General features: G+C 44.3%; 1 protein-coding gene across 3 annotated transcripts in view; it reads left to right on the top strand.

The window, feature by feature from the left end:
* The window catches only part of LOC137562861 (E3 SUMO-protein ligase ZBED1-like), a 167,978-nt gene that overhangs the window by 113,071 nt on the left and 33,655 nt on the right, over positions 1 to 21,252 (top strand). For 2 of the 3 annotated variants that reach the window (XM_068274630.1, XM_068274629.1), the window contains exons 3-7: positions 3,629 to 3,697; positions 12,265 to 12,312; positions 14,596 to 14,735; positions 14,840 to 14,928; positions 17,533 to 17,627. In XM_068274630.1, coding sequence (XP_068130731.1) covers positions 3,629 to 3,697; positions 12,265 to 12,312; positions 14,596 to 14,735; positions 14,840 to 14,928; positions 17,533 to 17,627 — 441 coding nt within the window. The remainder of the gene's footprint in view (positions 1 to 3,628; positions 3,698 to 12,264; positions 12,313 to 14,595; positions 14,736 to 14,839; positions 14,929 to 17,532; positions 17,628 to 21,252) is intronic. The other variant, XM_068274631.1, reaches the window with a different exon arrangement.

The following is a 21,252-nucleotide window of genomic DNA, read 5'->3' as shown; positions in this document are numbered from 1 at the left end:
GCGAGCGCACGTACAGCAGTGGGGATACAAATACTCACTTGCGGGCAGCCAGCTCCATCCTGAACGATGTACTGGCTTAATTGCAGGGCTGTGGAGTCGGTCCAAAAATCCACCGACTCAGACTCCTCGACTCCGACTCCTCTAATTTGCATATTACAATTTTGTTGATTAAAAGTATGTAACATGAAATTCGTCTCTTAACTGCCAACGCTTAGGAATTTTACAAGACAACTGAAGTGAGAAGGATATGTAGACTACTATATTTCTTCCCTTTAGACTAAAACTAGTCCTTGGTAAGAGTACTTGTAAAAGGTACAAACCGGAACAAAGAACATCTATCAGGCCCTAGGCAATGTAAGTGTGGGTACATGTAAGAATGATGTGCAGGTACTGTAAACAGACAACACCTCTGTGTTCAATGTGCACAGCATTCTCAGTGGATTCCCTGCAGCTCTGTGGGGAGTGCATATGTAGAGTATAGTACTACTGTGTAACAAAGTAAACCTGAGACAGATGAAATTAAAGTTTTATACATACCTGGGGCTTCCTCCCGCCGCCTTCAGGATAATCAGTCCCTCGTTGTCCTCCTCCACCACCTGGATGTTCTGCTATGAGTCCAGGTACTTGAGCCAGTCAGGCGTAGTGCGCATGCACACACTCCACCGCCATAGCAGAAGATCCGGGTGGTGGAGGGCAGCGAGGGACTGATTAGCCTGAAGGGGGCTGGAGGAAGCCCCAGGTATGTATAAAACTTTACTTTTCATCCGTCTCAGTTACCCTTTAATTTGTAGTCACCAAACCAAATTTTAACAACATATCAAATTATTTGATTTCATCAGCAAAGGGAGTGCAAACATTTGCATAAATCAGCATCAATGCAGAATTATTTCCATCTCGTTGACCATCTCTATTAGTGACACAGCTACACATCAGGCTTTATTCTTACAGCATAGATGTTATTTAGTATATATAAGAGATTCCTGAGTACACATCATATATACAGTCACAATCAGATATGTATATCTGACCTTAAAAATACAGGGACTGCTTTATTGAAGCAGCACAAGTAACTAATTTTGATTGGTTTATTTCATTTTTGTGGACTAAGCACAGCTATTGCTGTATAGATACTGTATATATACATTATTTTTAATGACTATTATCTGAGAAATAGAACATGTTATCATATTTTCTATTTTAATTAGTTACAAATTCATTAGGAGTCGGAGTCGGTGCATTTTTTCCCGACTCCGACTCCAGGCACCCAAAATTGCCCGACTCCACGACTCCGACTCCATGACTCCGACTCCACAGCCCTGCTTAATTGTACTTCCTGTTCTTGCATCACATTTCCCAGAAACAGCACCCCCTGGGTGCTATTACAAGATGATGCAAGAACAGGAAGTAGAATGAAGCCCATACATTGTGAAGGACCTTGCTGCCGGCAAGTGAGTATTTATCCCTGCTGCTGCGTCCCCTCCCAACCCCCCCCCCCCCCTCCCGCGGCCACCTATCCCTGGCTACCTTTTGCTGTGAGCATCTACTACTGGCTACACCTGTCCCTGGGTACCTTTGCTGCGAGCATCTACTACTGGCTACACCTATCCCTGGCTACCTATGCTGCAGCCACCTACTACTGGCTACACCTATCCCTGGCTACCTTTGCTGCAGCCACCTACTACTGGCTACACCTATCCCTGGCTACCTTTTGCTGCAAGCACCTACTATTGGATACACCTATCCCTGGCTACCTATGCTGCAGCCACAAACTACTGGTTACACCTATCCCTGGCTGCCTTTGCTGCGAGCACCTACTATTGGATACACCTATCCCTGGCTACCTATGCTGCGAGCACCTACTACTGGCTACACCTATCCCTGGCTACCTATGCTGCGAGCACCTACTACTGGCTACACCTATCCCTGGCTACCTATGCTGCGAGCACCTACTACTGGCTACCTATGCTGGGAGCACCTACTACTGGCTACACCTATCCCTGGCTACCTTTGCTACGAGCACCTACTACTGGCTACACCTATCCCTGGCTGCCTATACTGCGGCCACCTGTCACTGGCTACCTATGCTGCGTCCACCTATTACTGGCTACACCTATCCCTGGCTACCTATGCTGCGGGCACCTACTACTGGCTACAGAGGGGGCTCAGGGTCCAAATAATTGTATAATCCCGTCATACCGTAGTATTTTTTTTTTTTGACGGTTATCATACCGTGGAATTTCATACCGTTGCAACCCTAGTGGTGGTCCTGTCAACTGAGAAATACCGTGCTGATTGTATCCACCAACTGCAAGATAGATCTACCTACTCTAGATTACCTATTGATCTGACATCTGATTATCTCTCTGAATTGAGAATACTGTTCCCAAGAGCTGTGACAGAGGGTGATCTAGATAGAGCCACAGCAAACAAGTTGATTCCTACACACCCTAGGAGCCCGGGGTGGTATTGTATCCCCAAGATACATAAATCTTTGGAGAACTCTCTGGGCCATCCTATCGTGTCTATTGGCCCACTGAGGGAACCCCTGTCGCAGTTTCTGGACTTCCATTTGAGACCTCTTTTACAATCCATTCCTTATTATGTGAGAGATAGTACAGAGGTACTTAATATTTTGGGGGATTTTGAAAGGCAAGACTCCTACCATTTGGCATCAATTGATGTAGTGTCACTGTACAGTAGGATTTGTCATGTAGATGGGTTGGCTGCTGTGGAATGTTTTTTGCCTTCCTTGGTTGAGGATGATGCCTTGCAATGGTTTGTGTTGGCGGGTCCGGAGTTTGTCCTGACCAGGAACTCGTACCTCTTTGATCATGAGTGGTACCACCAGGAAGTCTCTGCACGGCTATGGAAACCCCTGTGGCCCCTACCAATGCCGACCTCTTCATGGGCCACTGGGAGGCTAATTCCATTTACTTCCCGAGGAATGGGTTCCTGGACCAGATATATATATATATATATATATTTGATGTGAATGTTATTTACACATCATTGGATCATTGGGGAGATCAGTCATTGGAATTCCTTGATTTAAAGTGACGCTGAAGCGAAAAAAAACCCTCATGATATAATGAATTGATTGTGTAATACGGATGATTAATAGAACATTAGTAGCAAGGAAAATAGTGTCATTTTTATTTTCAGGTATATAGCTTTTTTTTTTTTTATATATATATTTTTTTTTTATATATAACATTGCATCAATAATTGCAGTTTCCACAATACACATCATTTGAAATGATTTCACAGAGCAGGCTACTGTCCCTTTGAACTTTTCTCAGTAGAAAAATCATAAACAAATAAGAAACAATGAGAGACAGCTGAGATAAGTGCTTCAAAAGACAGTGCTGTCCACGACTTTATAAAGTGGCAGAGCTCAAAGAAGCTCTTTTGCATAGATAACAGATAGATTTTGGTCTAATGCTGTGTGTATATCAGGAGATCTCTGAGTCGGTTAGGGCCGTCTTCAGTTCGTTTTCGAAGGGTGTCGTTTTCAAAGGGTGGAAATTTTATCCAGAATTCAATTTATGATTGAACTACACTTGCACATGCACCCGCAATTAATTCATCTGCAAATTCCCTGATCATCTTCATCCTCTTCTCCTCACAGGTGTATTTGACCCCTATTCTGACCTGCACTGAACGTGAAACCGATCCCTTACTGCATTCATCTGCCTGTGTATGTTTGATCGCTAATGTGACCTGCACTGAACGTGAAACCAATCCTTTATTGCATTTATCTGCCTGTGTATGTTTGATTTCTAAGCTGACATGCACTAAACTTGAAACCGATCCCTTACTGCATTCATCTGCCTGTGTATGTTTGATCTCCAGTGTTCTCCCCAGAGATATTTTGTAGCCGGGTGGGGAAGTAAGGTCACGCTGGGTGCTGCTGGAGAGGGAGGGTCACACTAGATGGGAAGATTTCTAGATCGTGCTGGTTTGGGGGAAAGGGGGGAATAACTTGTTTGAGAAACAAAAATCACATTGCGAGCGCTTCCAAAATGCTGTATATGTATGATATTTTCATACAAATTGCAACTTAGTGTAAATGCTACCACAGGGCAACTTTGCCATAGTACCTCTGTTTGCTGGCATTCGGTAAAGCTCTGGACATTCCCTGAAAAGCACCCCAGTGTGAAAGGGGCCTTAGTGCCATAGCCCCCATCATCACATATATGACCAGACATCATTAACCACTCCCAGCATGCAATGTATGTGACTCCTGCTGCTGTATCGGAGCAGACGAGTGCTGACTAAAATCACACAGGCAGGTGACAATCATGGTGAGAACTCCAGAGAAGACTGTAAAAACCATGCTACAATGATTTAGTATTCTGGATGGCTGTAAATCTTCTGTTCAACCTAAAACTAACTGCTGAGCAAAGATAAGTTAAACATGCTGTACTGAACAATTTGCCATTCATTTGCCCATACTGGAAGCTGGATATCTCAGTGATTTAACTGAACACTTGGTGGTCAGTTTGTGATGAAGTGCAGGAACACAGTAGGCAGAGTGAATGCAGCACCAGGTTCAGGTTACAGATCCTGTAAACAGCTTGTTATCTGTATTATCAGTAGAAAAAAGGAAATGTGTTGATCAGCCAGTATTTGAGGTTTTTGGACATTGCAGGGAAAGGAGAGCGTCTGTGCACTGTAGTAGCTGGGGGAGATCAGGTGACTCACCAAAAGGAAAGCAATAGAGCTGCACATTCTATTCTGTGCCTGGAGTCTGGACTGCAGCTAAAAGCTCCCGCGGTCTGACTCATCTCTGCTCTGTGCTAGGAGCTTTCCCCGCCCCTCCATGCTGCTGATAGGAAGGAGGAGGAGGGCTAGTGATTCAAAACTGTGCAGAGAAATGATTCAAAACTCCGTGCAGAGGAATGAGTCTCGGCTTAGGTTGAGCCTAATCACAGCAGCCGGGCGGGAACAGAGACCCAGGTGGGCGCTCCGCCCGGCTAATAGGCTCTGGGGAGAACACTGATCTCTAATGTGACCTGCACTGAACGTGAAACCAATCCTTTATTGCATTCACCTGCCTGTGTAGTGTGATCTCTAAGCTGACCTGCACTGAACTTGAAAATGACCCCTTACTGCATTCATCTGCCTGTGTATGTTTGATCTCTAATCTATTGCATGTGGTTCATTTCTGCTGTCCTGCTCTGCCTCTCCCATATTAGTAGTACCTAAGTAACATATTTACATTGTAATTTACTAATTGCAATTGAAATTCTGGCTTTTTTTTCACACTGGATGTCCTGGTGGCCTGTCAGTAATTTCATTTCAAGGGTGTTAATTGTGTAAGAAATAAGTTCACAAAGATAGCAAATAATGTACAAACAGTAAATCCCCCTTGGGGGGAATATCAAAAGGTAAATTCACAAAATATACAGATCTTTATGAGTACATGCAAATAACAAGCTCATAGAACCTAAAATCTTACTTCCTTGAATAATACGCACATTGAAAACATCATATTGATATCAACCCAATTTTCTATATTGATAAGGGGTTGGGGAAGGGAAAAAGGGGAAAAACAGGAGGGGGAAAGTAAGGGACAAATGGGAGGAGTAAGGAAGATAGGGAAATACAAGGAGATCTCATGGGTGGGGAAATCGCATCATGCCGATGAGATGCATCCAAGGGGAAGGTAAGGGGAATAGGGGGGGAAGGGAAGGGAAAGGAAAGGTAAGAAACTCAAAGGACAAAAGCAGCCTCTCACTTGCGTAGCTAAATTAAAAGAATCAGACGAAAATATTCAATACCATCCACCACGCCCCATTCCCCCTGAATTAACTTACTCAATGCCATTTAGATCACCATACACATCAACACCAGAGTGGAGAGAAATCCTAAAAAGAATGTAAAGCATATTCCAGCCCCTCATTGTCATGCGTCTCTATCCACGGGGACCAGGTTGCCGAGAAGAAGTCTAGTGTGTCATGTACCTTGGCTAGGATGTGCTCTGACAGCATAGCTTCGTTAAAGTGAACAGAGCATCATTTTTAACACCCAGTGCAGCTCTATAGCAAATTAAAAATGCATTCTAAAAATAGTTTATTATTAAAAAAAACACCTTTCATTTTACCTCATCTTTTTAAGTTAAAATACACACTTCTTGTGTCCTTGAAAGGACTGAGAGCAACAGATGATGGAAGGCTGATAAGAAATCACCTCATTAGACTTAATTGACCACAAACAAACCCTGAGCCTTCCCCATTGTACTTCAAACAGAAAACATAAGACGCACTTGAAGAATTTCACACCTAGCCTGGATAAGACATTGTAAAAGCAGAAGGGGTTTTTGAACTCCTGAAACATGGCAGCCCTTTCAGCTATTTGAAGCCAGGAGCTGCTTAGATCACTTTAAGCTTAGTGAAAACTGAGATGTCATTTAAGTGGCTAGACTTCCAATTAAAGGCAATATGCCTTCTTGTTAGTGCCATAATATGATGTAAAAGCTTATTACTTGAAGAAGACACTTTTTCTATGCATTTTAAAGGGAAAAACAAGGAAAAGAAACTATTTCTCCAATTTAATCCCCTATAGTTTTGTAACCCCTACAAGTTTTTGTCTTGCAGGAGACTCTAGTGACCCTCCCCCCTGCTTAATTGTAAATTGTCTGCCAGACCATCCTGATTACTCATTTGCTCCGATGCGATGCTGTGTGTATATCAGGAGGTTTTGTAGTCAGTTCGGGACGACTTCGGTTTGTTTTCAAAGGGTGGAAATTAACCAGAATTTACCAGAATTCACCAGCAATTCAGCTTAACATTAAGGTAACTTCCTTTACCTTTTAACCTCGCCTGCATTGCTGATCACTATCCAAGCTTTGCACATAACTTTCTTCCTTTCTCCTACTCCATGACACTTCCACCATTCTCTACACATCTACCTCAGTCCAGACCACTGCTCTCTTCACCCCTACACAACGTAATGTACTCTTCCCCCCCCCCCCCCCCCCCGAACACCCACCCTCTCTCTGGCTCACCCACACTTCCCCACCATCTTCCTCCAAACCCTTTGCCCCCCTCCACCACTACCACATGCTCTTCCTCCACCAGCTTGTCCCCCTACTTTCTCCCTCCACCCACTATCCTTCCATCCCTAGACACCAAACTGGTCCCTAAACCCCGGCCACCCACCTCCCAGCCCCATCACACTCCTCTTGCATCCGCAGACCACACCATAATAATCTCATTCCCATCCATACCTCCCCAATCACTCTCTCCCTCTGTTTTGTGGTCTCTGGAACACCACATCTGTCTCATCCATCCATCCATGAGCTCTTCCTCTCCAAATCCCTCACTTTCCTTGCCCTCACAGAGACATGGCTCTTCCCCCTCTGACTGTACCGCGCCCTACGCCCCAGGCCTGCTGTCGGGGTGTCACACTGGACTCTGGCCTCTCCTTCATCCCCCCACATCCAAAATGTCACCAGAGCCTGCAATTTGCACCTCCGTAATATCTGCAAGATTCGGCCCTTCTTAACCCTGGACACGACCAAACTGCTCATCCATGCCCTCATCATCTCCCGCCTTGATTACTGTAACTCCTCCTTTCTGGCCTCCCCTTGAAACGCATTGCCCCCCTTCAATCAGTTATGAATGCGGTGGCAAGGCTCATCCATTCTTCGCACTGCTCCGCATCCACATCTCCCCTTTGTAAATCCCTGTACTGGCTCCATATCCGATTCCGGATACGTTTCAAGATTCTATGCCTGGCGTATAAATCTGTGCACAAAACCTGCCCTACCTACATCTCTAAGCTTGTTCACAGGTATACACCAGGTCGCCCCCTCCAATCCTCCAATGACCTTCGCCTCACCGCTTCACGCATTTCCCACTCCCATGTGCGCCTGCAGGATTTCCCACTCCCATGTGCGCCTGCAGGATTTCTCAAGAGCCGCCCCCAAACTCTGGAACTCCCTTCCACCGCCCTTCAGACTTGCTCTTTCCTTCAACACATTCAAGCAAGTCCTCAAAACCCACTTCTTTAAGATGGCCTACCCACCCCCTACCACACAGTAACTCTCTACTGAATATTTATTCCACAGCTCCACCTAGTGTTTCCACCCCCTTTCCCCCTTCGATTGTCAGCCTCTGGCAGGGTCCTTCCTTTCCTAGTGTAATCTACAGGATTGTGGGCTCCTTTCCTATGACAGCCTTGTAATTGTATTACTGGGCCTACCTAACCAGCCCATAATAGCATGATCATGTATCTTGTATCCTGTTTGCCTTGTATAACTTTGTTCTATGTTGTATAACCTTGTTATGTCTGCCATCCTTGTATCATTGTATATATTTATTCAGCGCTGCGTAATATGAGAGTTACTACTGATTCTGCCCAATTTTGTATCATCTGCTATTTTTGCAGATGATACAAAATTGGGCAGAATCATCAACTCTCAGGAAGATAGTGTCATATTGCAACAGGATCTGGATAGGATGGCTATATGGGCACATACATGGCAGATGAAATTCAATGTTGAAAAATGTAAAGTCATGCATTTTGGTCGTACCAATGGTCTAGCACCATACAAAATAAATGGGATACAGTTGGGGACATCAATCTTGGAGAAGGGCTTAGGAGTACTCATCGACAAGTTAAATAATCGTACTCAATGCCAAGCCGCTGCAGCTAAAGCTAACAAAATTTTGGGATGCATTAAAAGGGAAATAAAAACTCGAGATGCTAGCATAATATTGCCCCTTTTTAACTATCTAGTAAGGCCACATCTGGAATATGGAATTCAGTTCTGGGCACCACATTACAAAAAAGATATTGCAGTTTTAGAGCAGGTGCAGAGACGAGCTACAAAATTGATACGTGGGATGGAAGGTCTCACTTACCAAGAAAGGTTAGATAAACTGGGTTTATTTAGTCTAGAGAAAATACGCCTTAGAGGGGATCTAATTACATGTATAAATACATCAGAGGGCAATATAATAGCTTGGCGGATGAACTTTTTGTTCCTAGGCCTTCTAAGAGGACTAGAGGACATGATCTGTGCATGGAGGAAAAACGTTTTAGCCATTTATTTAGGAAAGGGTTCTTTACAGTAAGAGTGATTAAGATGTGGAATGCATTGCCACAGGAAGTAGTTATGGCAAACTCTATACCTGCATTTAATGGGGGCTTAGATGCTTTCCTTGCGTTGAAAGACATCCATGGCTACAATTACTAGATAATGCCTAATGATGTTGATCCAGGGATTTGATCTGATTGCCATCTGGAGTCTGGAAGGAATTTTTTTTCCCTTTTGGGGCTAATTGGACCATGCCTTGTAAGGGTTTTTTCGCCTTCCTCTGGATCAACGAGGATATGTGAGGGAGCAGGCTGGTGTTGTACTTTGTTCTCTGGTTGAACTGGATGGACGTCGGCTCTGCCTGTTCAGTAAGCCAGCACTAATTCAGTAGGAGACCTTTGGCAAGTCTCCCTTACACTGCTACTGCCAATAGAGCGCGCCCTAGTGGCTGCTGCTGTGCTCTGGCGCTTTGAGTCCGCAAGGAGAAAAGCGCAATATAAATGTTATTTGTCTTGTCTTGACGTATGTCTTTTTTCAACCAAAATAACTATGTAACTATGTTGGTGCTTCATAAATACAATAAATAACTAAAGTTTCTTAACTCTTTCTGTACTGGAAACTATATGAGACTCATCTGTGCGAATGTTTTATTTATTAACAGTACTACACATACAAATCATTATATCATAAATGTATTTTCACTTCAGATTCCCTTTAACCACTTCACCCCAAAGCGGTTTTTACCCTAACAGACGAGCGATTTTCACCTTTCAGTGCTCATCCTTTTCATTTGCCAATAGCTTAATCACTACTAATCACAATGAAATAATCTATATCTTGTTTTTTTCACCACCAATTAAGCTTTTTGGGGGTTGATATTTGTTTTCAGTAATTCCTTTTTCTATGCATTTTAAAGGGAAAAACAAGGAAAAGATGCACTATTTTTCCAATTTAATCCCCTATAGTTTTAATATAAACACTGCTTCTGTACATAAAACACACACATTTTATCTGCCCATTTGTCCTGGTTATCACAAGACTATTTATTTTATTATGTCCCTAGTACAAAGTTTGGTGACAATATATAATTTGGAAATAAAGGTGTATTTTTTCTAAGGTGTTTTTTTTCCCCACTAATCTCACGTGCACGGCGGCAGCAGCACTGTTTGACTTATAAAAACGTCCTGGAACCACTAGGAGGCTCTAGTAGGACGTTTTATAAGTCTACTTGTCATTAAGAGGTTAAAGAGACACCGAAGCGAAAAAAATTGATATGAGTTGGTTGTATAGTACGTATAATTACTAGAACATTTGTAGCAAAGAAAATATTCTCATGTTTTTATTTTCAGTTATATAGTTGTTGTGTTTTTTTTTTTTTTGTGTGTGGTTTTTTTTTTTAATAACATTGCATCATTCTGTAATATTTGCAGTTTACACACTACTCAGCGTTCTAAATGATTTTACAGAGCAACCTAGTGAACTTTCGAACTGTCCTCTGCAGAAAATAAAATAATACAGTGACTGACACTTGAGATAATAAGCTTCAGAAGACAGAGCTCTCTGCGACTTTGAAGTCGTGGAGCTCAATGACTCTTTTGCATAGATAATTGGAGTTTCTTAACTCTTCCTGTACTGGAAACAATATTAGACATGTCACTGCTCCTAATGTTTTTTTATTTCATAGCTGTACTACACATACAAATCATTATATCATAATTTTGTTCCGCTTCAGTGTCTCTTTAAAGAGACTCCGTAACAAAAATTGCATCCTGTTTATTATCATCCTACAAGTTCCAAAAGCTATTCTAATGTGTTCTGGCTTACTGCAGCACGTTCTACTATCACCATCTCTGTAATAAATCAACTTATCTCTTTCTTGTCAGACTTGTCAGCCTGTGTCTGGAAGGCTGCCAAGTTCTTCAGTGTTGTGGTTCTGTGATGCATCTCCCCCCTCCTGGCCCCTCTATGCACACTGCCTGTGTATAATGATCTCTTGAGATACAAAAGGAAGGATGTATACAGCCTGCTTGTGTATGAATGTATTTTCTATGTGTGGACATACTGTACATCAACCTACTTCCTGTTTTGGTGGCCATTTTGTTTGTTTATAAACAAACTTTTTAAAACTGTTTTTAACCACTTTTAATGCGGCGAGGAGCGGCGAAATTGTGACAGAGGGTAATAGGAGATGTCCCCTAACGCACTGGTATGTTTACTTTTGTGCGATTTTAACAATATTGACCAACACTCAAAGGAAGGCCACAGCAGTCAACTCCCTTCTGCATGCCTCTAGTTATCACCCTCCAGCTACGATTAAAAGTCTTCCATATAGCCAATTCTTACGCTTGAGGCGTAATGCAATTACATGGGAGGACTTTGTTTCACAGTCACAGGACCTAATAGTCATGACTCTTTTCAAGATGCTTTTTGGAAAGCATCTAATAAGGACAGGGGAGCCTTGTTGATTCCAAAGAAGCGCTCTGTAGCAGAACGCTTTTATATGCACTTTACATATTCCCCCATGTATGAGCATATTAGACCTCGATTAAAAACAACTGGTGGATCATAAAACAAGATAAGCTGTTGAGTGATAAAAGCAATCTATCTCCCTGTGTATCTTATCATAGTATTCCCAATTTGAAAGACAAGCTTACACGTAGCAAATTTGTCAGTCTCCAGACAACAACCTGGTTGGATGGTAATCGCCTGGTGGGCAATTATCCATGTGGCCGGTGCTCGTGTTGCAATTTTATTGTGAGTGGCAGGTTTAGGCAGTTCAATAACTGCCAAACAAAAGGCCTGGTATATGCCCGTAACCTGTCCTTGTGACAGGATCTATATAGGAGAGACAACCAGGCTGGTCAAGGATCATTATCAAGATCAGTGCACATCAATAATAGTTGTGTAGGAAGTCCCCGTGTGATCGATGGTGATGTCGCCCTCCTTTGTTTTTTTGGGGGTAGAACCGGTAACAAGAGATAAACGTGGTGGGGACTGGGACAAGAAGCTTTTGCGTAGCGAGAGCTTTTGGATCTTTTTTTTTTTTTTATGCCTCTGGTCCTTTAGAGTTGAATGACAAAAATAATTTATCTGTATTTCTTTAGACTGTATATATTTTATGTGAATTTTATTATAATTCTTCCCTTAACCTTTATACCCTTTGACGTTTTGATACATTCTTACATTATGGTAATACCTTCCTGGTCTTTTTTTTGTAGGTGCAGATTTCAGATTCAGCCGGGTGGGCGGAGGTTGTGTCTGCGGTGGTGAGTTCGTAATAGGTTACGGCCTAATAATCCTTTTTTTCTATAAGTCGTTATTTTAATTGTCTCTTTTAGGGACTACGGGTAATGGCTAGTAGGACGCTGATGGTGGTTTTGTTTGGTCTGCCCCCCGGCAGACTTCTTTTGAGACAATGTTATAAGCTATATTTAATATCTAAGATTTGTTGAGTTTGTGTGCTTACTATCCGGTGGAAATATCCAAGTGCTGCCCCTGTCGCCTGCCTCTGTCACCATGGTTACCAGGGTTTGCGTTCCACCCACTGGATTATTTGTCTCACGTCACTTCCTGTGTACTGCAGGAAATGTTTGGTTAGGGATCGGGGACAGCTTTATGCATCCGGCGCTGGGTTTTGACGCTTTAACGTGCCACGCACACAGATGTGCGCCTCCACGTGGCGTCCTTCCCTTTCCAGGTAATTATGGATGACAGAGAGTTTATAAGGGGGTATTGTGTTGATGCTCATTGTCCTGAAGAAGCGCCACAGATATATGGGGTCAAACGGCTGTAGACCCCCACACTGCCTGTACCCCTCTCCTGTTTGTACAGTACTGTAGCCTGCTGAATTTTAACCATTTAAAGCGGACCCAAACCAAACATTTTTTTCAATTCAAAATATTAAGTTGCACCACTCTGACTCATACAAAGATAAATAAACACTCCTTCAAGCCTATGAGCATTTCAATGCATACTTTATCACCCTTCTCTTTTCATAACTAGGGTTATACAGGAGGCAGCCATTAGCAATTCCTCCTTTTGCTGGACACCATCTATTTCACCAGTTTGCCGGATTCTGTCCCGGCAATATGAAAGGAAAGGAGGGGTTCCTCCAATAAATGTAAAATATTTTAGATTTGTCATCATGCGGCTGAAAAAAGGCTGCTATTTATTATTATAATTTAGAAAATAGATTTTATTTCTGAAATCTTGTATTTTTAATTTGGGTCCACTTTAATGGTTTTAGAGCAGTATATCTACTCCCCTAAAAACTTCATCTACACCTCAGGAGAGTAAATACAATGAACCCGCACAGTGAATTCCACCCTTGAGTTCCACACATTGAAGTATGATTTGGCAATCATAGCAAACTTGTGTACCTTGATACTGAGCACGCAGTCACTCAGCCCCTTTATCATGATTGTTTCAACAGTCTGTCGGGGTTTGGAATGTCCATGTGGCTGCCAGTCACTTAATTAGTGCAAGCATTGGAAGATTAGCTACAAGATCTCCTGCTTGATGCAGCTGATGTAGGAAGAGGAAATACCAGGGCTGTTCGTATTAAAAAGGAGTACAGATTCCATGGTAGAAAAATGCAATTTGTACTTATGAGTTACTGGGAAGCGCCTCCATCTGCAAAGCGTATTAGAAGAGCTGGATGGGAGGTAGCCTGGAAAATGGCAATGTGACTGAAATTTACATTGTTTAGATATATATTGAAATTCCGGAAAAACCAGATCAGGCTACTTCGTTGTAAAACAGGTAATAGTCTTTCTTAAATTATATAACAAGACCGAAGACACAGAACATTTATATTGCACCTTTTCCTGACGGACTCAAAGTGCCAGAGCTGTGACCACTAGGGTGGACTCTATAGGCAGTAGCAGTGTTGGGGAGTCTTGCCCAAGGTCTCCCCACTGAATAGGTGCATGCTTACTGAACAGGAGGAGCAGAGATTCAAACCCTGGCCCCCATGTGTCAGATTCAGAGCCCTTTACCAGTACGTTATCCAGCCACAAGAACAAAACATTTGTAAAGCACTTTTCTCTCATAGGACCCAAAGCGCATACGCTTGTCTCAGATGAGTACATAGTGATGTGTTACAGGGAAAAAGTCTTCTGATCATAGATGCCAGACTAAACAGGAGGCTTTGCAGTTTTGATTGAAATGCCTCCAGGGTTGGAGCTGTCTTGATTGGGTGTGCAAGGCATTCCAAAGAGAAGGGGCAGCATGACAGAAGGCTCTGTTTCCAAGGTTTTTGAGTTGGACTCTGGAGTGGTGAAGTTATAAGATCCTTTAGATTTGGATTTTGGATTGTGGAAGGTGTGTTGCATGTGCAACAAATCCTTTAGGTTCCCAGGGCCTAGATCATGTAGAGATTTTAATGTTACCATGCCAGTTTTGAGGAATGTTCTCCATTTTATGGGTAGTCAGTGGAATGAGCAAAGGATTGGTGTTATGTGGCTATGGTGGGGTTGGCTTATCAGCCTTGTGGAATTGAAAGTGAAATGATCCTTTTTCTTGCTGTCCCTTTGTGGTTCTCCTCACAGGACGCCATAGAAGGTGAAGCCATGGACACACAGACAGGCTCAGCGGATGAGGAGAATGGACGCCAGCTGGGAGAGATTGAGCTGCAGTGTGGCATCTGCCGGACGTGGTTTGGCGCAGATACATTTGGAATAGACACCACGTATGTGTTACATTCTGTCACACACTTCATATACAAAGTAACTTACCCATGGTTACAAGTCTATAAGGCTAGTGATTTATCTTTTTTGTTTTGTTTGGTCTTAGGTCTTGTCTTCCATTTATGACCAACTACACCTTCCATTGCAAAGATTGTCACCACACCAGAAAGACTTATTTTGTCAGAAAGAAAGCCAGTAAGTCCTGAACTACTTTATATGCAGGAAAACAATGAGACTCCCCACAGTGTGTCCATTCAGAGACAGTCCTGATGTGATTAGTGCAAAACAGAACTCACTGTTTTATTCAAAGAATAAAAATGAATTCTGATCAATACAAACATCACTGTATATCTATTTATTTACAAAGTCGGCTTTTATATTAAAAAGAGAGTGGGGAGAGCAATGACTTATGCTGGGTACACACAGTAAGATTTTCCGTGCAATTTTACGACCCGATCGTTTTTCGGCACGATTCTGTGCTCGATTCTCTTATCTTCATTCGTTTCTCTTATCTTCTTCCATTCATCGCTATGAGAAATCGAGTGCGGAAACGATCCGGAGCAATATCGGACATGGCGGATTTTATCAATCGGATCCATCTATCGCGCGGAAAATCGTACCGTGTGCATAAGGCCAAGACGATCCACCATTGAGATCTCTAGCTGAGGCACAGAGTGGGTGGGGTGCCACTTTATCTGGGGGTACACACACCAGTTAAAGCTCGAACTAGCCGCCTTAGCCAAGAGTCATCTAGGGCAGGGGTCCCCAACCTTTTTCGGCCCGGGGACCGGTAACCGTCCAAAATTTTCTCTGGGGGGGGGGGGGGGGGGGTGCGGCACAGCTGCCCCAGTTATAGGGAGTCTAGGTACCCCGGCGCAGCTAGTATAGTGCCCCAGTATAGCTAGTATAGTGCCCAGTGTGCCCCAGTATAGCTAGTATAGTGCCCTAGTATAGCTAGTATGGTGCCCCATGTGCCCCAAGATAGCTAATATAGTGCCCCATGTGCCCCAGGGTAGCTAGTATAGTGCCCAGTGTGCCCCAGGATAGCTAGTATAGTGCCCAATGTGCCCCAGTATAGCTAGTATAGCACCCCATGATAGCTAGTATAGTGCCTAGTGTGCCCCAGGATAGCTAGTATAGTGCCCAGTGTGCCCCAGTATAGCTAGTATAGTGCTTCATGATAGCTAGTATAGTGCCCAGTGTGCCCCAGGATAGCTAGTATAGTGCCCAGTGTGCCCCAGGATAGCTAGTATAGTGCCCAGTGTCCCAGATAGCTAGTATAGTGCCCAGTGTGCCCCAGTATAGCTAGTATAGTGCCCCATGTGCAGCTACTATAGTGCCCCAGAGATAGCTAGTATAGTGCCCCATGTGCCCCAGGATAGCTAGTATAGTGCCCAGTGTGGCCCAGGATAGCTAGTATAGTGCCCAGTGTGCCCCAGTATAGCTAGTATAGTGCCCCATGTGCAGCTAGTATAGTGCCCCAGGATAGCTAGTATAGTGCCCAGTGTGGCCCAGGATAGCTAGTATAGTGCCCAGTGTGGCCCAGGATAGCTAGTATAGTGCCCAGTGTGGCCCAGGATAGCTAGTGTGCCCAGTGTGCCCCAGGGTAGCTAGTATAGTGCCCAGTGTGCCCCAGGATAGCTAGTATAGTGCCCAGTGTGCCCCAGGATAGCTAGTATAGTGCCCAGTGTGCCCCAGTATAGTGCCCCATGTGCCCCAGGATAGCTAGTATAGTGCCCAGTGTGCCCCAGTATAGTGCCCATGTGCCCCAGGGTAGCTAGTATAGTGCCCAGTGTGCCCCGGATAGCTAGTATAGTGCCCCCATGTGCAGCTAGTATAGTGCCCCCGTGTAGCCCCCCTCCCCCCCGTGGCCGCCGCTTCTGTTACCTGTTATGAGCTGGCGGCCGCTTCCTGTCACAAAGTCCCCGTAGCCGCTATGAGGAATGCAGCATCTCCTATTACAACAGCGCTTCCTGCGCAGCTGCTGTAAGGAGGGAAGAAAGCGAGACAGCGGCTTCCTGTAGCGGCGATCGCCGTTACCATGGAAACCGGCGCTGTCTCGCTTTCTTCCCTCCTTACAGCAGCTGCGCAGGAAGCGCTGCTGTAATAGAAGATGCTGCATTCCTCATAGCGGCTACGGGGAATCTGTGACAGGAAGCGGCCGCCAGCTCATAAGGTGACAGGAGTGGCGGCCGCGGGGGGAGGGGGGCGAGAGGCCAGACCCGCCGCGGCCCAGCTGGCAACTGCCCACGGACCGGCAGTGGGCCGCGGCCCGGTGGTTGGGACCCCTGATCTAGGGTGTGTACGAGGGTTTAGTCTGTCACAGATTGCTGGTAACTGGTCACGCACTTGAGTATTCTCACAAGTTGATAGATACTTGAAATGAAGGCAAGGGGCTGTTTTATTAGCTAGTCAAGAAAATTTGGCATCAAAATCCTGGCATCTGGCTCAATTAACAGATGAGATAGGGACTGTAGGCGTATTCTTAAATTTTAATAATTGGAATACTGGTCCCCCATGTGTCTCCAGTATTCCCCTCTGTTCTTGGGTTTTTCCCCCACCCCCTTCCTGCCATTTTCTCACCACTGAAACTGTCCCATAGAGGTTCCACAAGCTTGGAATTGACATTGCGAAGGATATGCAGGCTATTAGTAATTTGGGATGTTTGTAACATGGGGATTACCTGTGCGCAGCAATAATGGATTTGTATTGAAAATGCAGCTGCAGTTCAGACTTGCTGTCATGTTGAAGCGTTTCACCTTTACCAGAGTAATTAGCTTCATATTCTTTGATTTGCAGATCTAAAGGAGATGTGTTTGACCACCTTAGCAAACTTGACATGGCAATCTAGAAACCAGGTTTCGCGTCCAAAGACAATGTTTTCCAAAGACAAGGTAACCTTTACACAGCTCTGGTTGTAGTAACCGAATAGTACTGGTCTTGTGACTCCCAGTGTTTTCACGGGTTTCCTCTTAAAGCGGTATTGTCACCATAAAAATCAAATTTCAACAGCAATTGGTCCGAGTGTATTCAGTGATAAAAATGCTAATTCTGCATTCAAAACTTGCAAAACTTTTTTCTGCTGTTATGGTTTGGAGTTATCACATACTTTAGGAGTAGTGGCCTGTGAAGGATATATGTGGTGATGATGATATGTATGGTAATATGCAGAACCTAGTAGCCATATTATATCTTGTGGAAGCCATATTGTTTCATTTTTCATTGTGTATCATGTGTATGTCTGCTTTGAGGGCAGCTGTGATTGTCTGTATGACAATATGAAGTACTTTGAGCCTGTATTCAGTCCTCTGGAAGTTGGAAGCTGCTAATGGGAGTTCCTTATGTAATTAGATAATGACCCCTCTTTTGTCCTGCATCCTGCAAAGGTGTTGCATTGCTTTGAACTTTGTATTCATGTAAACCGCTACCTGTTGGCCAAAATACAATCGGACTAATTGAGTCTGCAAAGTTAAAAGGGGGACAGGAAAAGCCTTGGAATATACATATGACAGCCAGGAAGAAATCTTTTGATGTGTGTGTTAAGATACAATTTCACCTGTGGTCTGAATATTGCGCTGGAAGCGTTTGAGTGTTTGAAATGAAATCTGCAAAGATCAAAAGGGGGACAGGAGAAACCTGTGAAGTTCGCATATCACAGAAAGGATATGACAAACTGAACGATCTGGGAATTAAATTATGTCTGGAAATTTAATTAAAACTAGTTCCCCCCCCCCCCCCCCCCCTTCCAAATGGGCTTAAAAGGCAGGGGCAGATACCTAAAATCAGTCCGCTCCTGACGGTTGCTGAAGCTAGGTGGAGTCCTGATCCAATCAGAACTGTGTCCCTCCACAAAACCAAGTCCAAGTTTCTTCTATCTTGATCCCTGTTTATTTTGGTAAGTAAATATCCTTGTGTGTACCTTTTGTAACCTTTATTTTGTAATTGTTATTTTGTTTTTGTAAATCTTTTGTATATATTATTTTCTGCATTGTTCCACACGTTTCTGGAATATTAAATCGTTATTTAATAAGTTTGACTTCTGCTGTACTAAACTAACGCTCATAGCCTAGAAGAGTCTGCAGTTTAACTTGCGTTACAAGTTCCGTGCCTGATTGTGCCTTGCTACTGTACGATTGTACTGTGTGTGTGTGCGTGGCGTTCCCGTATTCGGCCTAAAGCGCAAAGCTGACCCAAATACGGAAACGCAGATTGCGTGTAGATCCCTCGACAGCAGAGTGGGAAGCGTTGAAGTGTCTAGCGGCAGCTAGTGGTGGCAGTGAGGAGTGTTTGAGGGGCGACAGCCTTATTGTAGCTTGAAAAAGGCTGCTCCCCTCTCGATCTGGTCAAACCCGCAGTCGGGATCCGTATCTGCAGGCTTGCCGCGGGGCCGGTTCCTGACATGGCCCTTTAGTAGTCAGTGCCAAACAGCTGAATGCTGAGGGTTCTTTTTATCTATAATATATTCCTCCTCTTCCATTTATTTCCCTGCCTAGCTTCTTATCTTAAACACCTCTTCTCACAGTTCCAGTTGCAAAGACAGTGCAGTTGTTAGTATACACCTCAGTGGGAGTGTCTGAAGACTCTGGGAGGAGGGCAGCTAATGAATACACAATGAGCAAGAGAAAGGAGGGGGGAAAACAAAGAGTCAGGGAGGATATGATATCAGCATTAGGTTGGCAAAATGGCCACTGCCTAGAATAGGATTTTCTGCTTTTCCTTTATAAAATTCACAGGAATCATTACGTGGATAGCACAATACATCTGTTATGTAAGTAGAAGTAGTATTTATCTACTTGTATATGTGTTTTTTTATTTCTAGGTTAGCATGGGTGTCGCTTGTTTAACCACTTAACGACCGCCTAACGCCGATAGGCGGCGGCTGGTCGTAAGTGGGTTTCTATGAAAACGGCCATTCGAGCGGCCGTTTCCTGTCCGTTCACGGAGGGTGTCTCCGTGAACAGCCTGCGAGCCTCCAATCGTGGCTCGCAGGCTAAATGTTAACACCCAGGGACATAATCCCCGGTGTTTACACCGTATGGCGCTGCTGTCACAGCAGCGCCGCAAAGGATATCGGCCGTCCTGTACCGCCCGTAGAGAGGAGAGGGAGGGAAGGAGAGGGAGGGCGGAATAGCGCTGCGGAGGGGGGCTTTGAGGAGTGCCCCCCCTGCAAGGCACAAATAGCCGTCGGGGATCGCCCTGCCTGCAACGTGATCTGTGCTGGGGGCTGAAGAGTCCACCCAGCACAGCGCATATGCAAATCCCCTGGTCCTTAAGTGGTTAAAGTGGGATACTCCATATTGATTGAAATAAATACAGTGCTTATTTTTGCGACATAACTTCTGCCCTTTTTCCCCCCCCCAACCCAGCTCATTGTTTATTTTTCCTCCCAGGGTCAGGCTAAGGCAGAGGCGAGAGAGGCTCCAGCCTCAGGGCGCAGTGTAGGAGGGGGCGCACAACTCACTCAGCTGTCATTCCCTTAATGTGTTTGAAGCAGAAATAATTAAGAAAATTGGATGTATGGCAGCGACTGCAAGCCGGATAACTTTAGATTAAGGGGTTGGGGGCCCTGTGGTGCCTCTTAGTCTAATAGCAATCAGTGTGTTACTGGAGGGATGGAGGGGCGCACTTTGGTGTCTCAGCCTTGGGTGCTTGAAGACGACGTCCCGGCTCTGTTCCCTCCCTACTGCCACAGTCTGTCCCTAAAGGTGCGTACACACGCACTAATATAAAGAACGACGGGTCCGTCAGACCCTCCCGCTGGGCGGGCGTTCTCCCGACAGTAGTGCGTGTGTACAGTCTGTCTGCAGACTGATAAGGCTGTTTCTGAACGATCCACTCAGTGGATCTTTCAGAAACAGCCTTATCAGTCTGTCTGACAGACTGTACACACACACTACTGTCGTAAGAACGCCCGCCCGGCAGGTAGGTCTGACGGACCCGTCGTTTTCTATAGTAGTGCATGTGTACGCACCTTAAAGAGAATCTGTTTTGTTAAAATCGCACAAAAGTAAACATACCAGTGTGTTAGGGGACATCTCCTATTACCCTCTGACACAATTTCGCCGCTCCTCGCCGCATTAAAAGTGGTTAAAAACAGTTTTAAAAAGTTTGTTTATAAACAAACAAAATGGCCACCAAAACAGGAAGTAGGTTGATGTACAGTATGTCCACACATAGAAAATACATTCATACACAAGCAGGCTGTATACAGCCTTCCTTTTGAATCTCAAGAGATTATTTGTGTGTTTCTTTCCCCCTATTCTCATGCACTGAAGTTTCAGGCTACTTGTTTCTTCCTGCAAACAGCTTTGCCCTTGTCTGTAATTCTTAAGTATGTGAAAGCCCAGCCAGCTCAGAGGACGATTTATCCAGCTTGTAAAAGATAAGAGAGGAGAGAAGCTGCTCTAATCCTAAATAACACACAGGCAGTGTGCATACAGGGGCCTGGAAGGGGGAGTTCATAGCAGAACCACAACACTGAAGAACTTGGCAGCCTTCCAGACACAGGCTGACAAGTCT

This window comes from Hyperolius riggenbachi, chromosome 3 (genome assembly GCF_040937935.1).
Source record: "Hyperolius riggenbachi isolate aHypRig1 chromosome 3, aHypRig1.pri, whole genome shotgun sequence".
NCBI lineage: Eukaryota > Metazoa > Chordata > Amphibia > Anura > Hyperoliidae > Hyperolius > Hyperolius riggenbachi.
This window is presented reverse-complemented; position numbering and strand designations above follow the sequence as displayed.